The 2,707-nt window shown below is 46.9% G+C and overlaps 1 protein-coding gene across 1 annotated transcript in view; it reads left to right on the top strand.

Moving 5' to 3' along the window:
- Positions 1-2,707, top strand: part of GOLGA2 (golgin A2) — a 47,734-nt gene that overhangs the window by 19,667 nt on the left and 25,360 nt on the right. Inside the window, 1 exon segment of the mRNA XM_015414926.1 lies at positions 2,185-2,243. Within this exon segment, the coding sequence (XP_015270412.1) occupies positions 2,185-2,243 (59 nt within the window).

Raw genomic sequence — 2,707 nt, 5'->3', positions numbered from 1 at the left:
ATAGCCACGGATGGACCTCTGCTCCATATGCTTATCTAATTCCCTCTTGAAGCCGTCCATGCTTCTAGCCACCGCCACCTCCTGTGACAGTGAATTCCATGTGTTCCATGGCTCAGTATCAGGTGGGCTTCCTTTGGTTTAATTAAAATATTCATACCACCACTTTTCGTCCTGAAAGCAAGGACCCAAGGCAGCTTGCACATCAGACATAAAACAGGTGTAAAGCAACACATTTTACAACATGTTCACAGATCATTCCCTCCCCTTGCCATTGTACTCTTAGCATCTAATTCCCTCTTGAAGCCGTCCGTGCTTCTAGCCACCGCCACCTCCTGTGACAGTGAATTCCATGTGTTCCATGGCTCAGTATCAGGTGGGCTTCCTTTGGTTTAATTAAAATATTCATACCACCACTTTTCGTCCTGAAAGCAAGGACCCAAGGCAGCTTGCACATCAGACATAAAACAGGTGTAAAGCAACACATTTTACAACATGTTCACAGATCATTCCCTCCCCTTACCATTGTACTCCTAGCTTAGATGAAATTGTGTCTGTAAAACCGCTCTGAGCCTCATGGATAGGGCGGTATATAAATCGCTAATGTAATGTAAAAAAAGAAATTGTCCGCCATATTCGAGAGCAGGTTCCACTGAAAGCTCCCTGAAACATCAGGAGGGAGGATGCTCCCCTTATCTGCTGCCGGTAGCCCATTCCAGAGAATTAGAGTTATAGTCCGTTGAGCCCATAAGTGGGCTGCAGATGAATATACCTTTCCATGGGGTGGTGCCACCAGCCAAGAGCAGAGGGATGGCGAACTCCGCACGTGGATTCATACCAACCAGGAAAAATTGTCCTTCAGTATCTAGTCCCCATGTCATGAAAGGCTTTTAAAGGTAAGAACCGTCTTGCGTAAATGGAATCTGGAAACAAATCAGCAACCAGGGAAGCTGTTATCGGATTGGTATTACTTCATTGGTTGTTGGGCTCCAGTGAGGGCCACCATGTTTTGCACGAATTGAAGTTCTAGAGTAGTTCTTTTTTACCGTTAGCTCTCTGTGAAGCTCTGCTTGTTAACAGAAGATGAATCTGTGTTGCCTTGACCCGTAACTGTTGTTCATCAAGTTGTCTTCTGTGAAGGCTCGCATTGGGGACTCTGTTTTTGGCCTGCGCAAGCACTCTCCCGGTGTGGGACTGTACAGAAGACTGAAGCTCTCTGTGAAGCTCTGCTTGTTAACAGAAGATGAATCTGTGTTGCCTTGACCCGTAACTGTTGTTCATCAAGTTGTCTTCTGTGAAGGCTCGCATTGGGGACTCTGTTTTTGGCCTGCGCAAGCACTCTCCCGGTGTGGGACTGCACAGAAGACTGAAGAGGGAAGCTTCACTTCAGCTGAGTCTCTGTGCAAGAAGTAATCAAGAGAAAGCGCTCCGAGTGAAAGCACCAGCTAACTCTTCTGGAAGCACGGCTGGGCTCAGGAGTTCTCCCAAGCTGGTTGTACACAACCAGTAATTGATAAATTCATCCCACGTACACCAAGAAGGGGAATCCCATCTGGGATATCAGTTTTACTGATGTCAGTAGCAAAGTCATGCTTTGTATTGGTGGCGGATTACCAGGGTCTCTGGCAGAGCCAAGTCGTTCCCTGCCTAGGCTTTTTCAACTGGAGGGGTTGGGGATTGAGTCTGAGGCTGGCTGCGTGCAAAACATGTGCTCTGCCACTTGCCACGAAGTTTACCGGCTGACCTTAGGCCAGTCACTCTCTCTCGGCCTGACGCAGAGTGGTTGGGAGGGCAACAGAGAGCAGGGAAGTGTGTGTCCTGCCCCGAGTCCCTTGGAGAGGGATGGGGTCAGATGAAAATGCAGCGGGTAGATTGTGCCGCCTGCCCTTTCAGGCTCTCCCTTTGCATCCACAAGGGTTGTACGTGAGGGGAAATAATAAACATCCTCGGAATTTGGAAATGAATGGGGAAGTGTTAAAAGACTTACCGTTCTGAAGTTTACATATGCCTTCCAGTGGTGCTGTGCACTTCCTAAAAGCTGAGTAGGTCTGGATCTAGTCATTGCCTATGCAGGCTGCTTTACAGTTTGTGGGAGAAAGGCAGGGTATAAATGGAGGGAGTAAGTAGTCTATAAGTACCTGGGGTCCTGATCTCTGTGTCTGATTAATTTGTATTTTGTATCGGCAGCATAGTAAAGAGTTGGCAAAAGAACGAGACGGCCTGAAACTGGAAGTCTACAAGCAGAGGTAAGATTCATTAGTATTCCTATTTGTATTTTGTATCGGCAGCATAGTAAAGAGTTGGCAAAAGAACGAGACGGCCTGAAACTGGAAGTCTACAAGCAGAGGTAAGATTCATTAGTATTCTTATGATAGAGAAGGTGCCGTTTGGCACGTTCATCCACTCACGTGGTAAAGAAGTAACAGCAAAAGCAGTGGCTATGAACTCAAAGATCTTAATGCCTTGAATTGTACCGGAAAAGGTGTTTCCTTAGGTAACTTAGGATCCATATGCAAAGAGTGTGTTTCAAGAGCACAGTTTACTGTGGGCACAGTTCCCTTTATGTACAGATGATTCCCGTAGGCCCCACCCATCCTCCTCCTCTCTCTTTAGTGGCTGTCTAAAGTAAAATGTTTTGGTGGGTGTAATTTTACTTTGCCAGGACCCGGATGGTCATCAGACCTTGGAAACTTAGTACGTGGATGGGAGG

Source organism: Gekko japonicus, unplaced genomic scaffold (assembly GCF_001447785.1).
Source record: "Gekko japonicus isolate JY-2015 unplaced genomic scaffold, Gekko_japonicus_V1.1 scaffold3077, whole genome shotgun sequence".
Lineage (NCBI taxonomy): Eukaryota > Metazoa > Chordata > Lepidosauria > Squamata > Gekkonidae > Gekko > Gekko japonicus.
The sequence above is the reverse complement of the archived record's forward strand: the minus strand, read 5'-3'. Positions and strand labels throughout refer to the sequence as shown.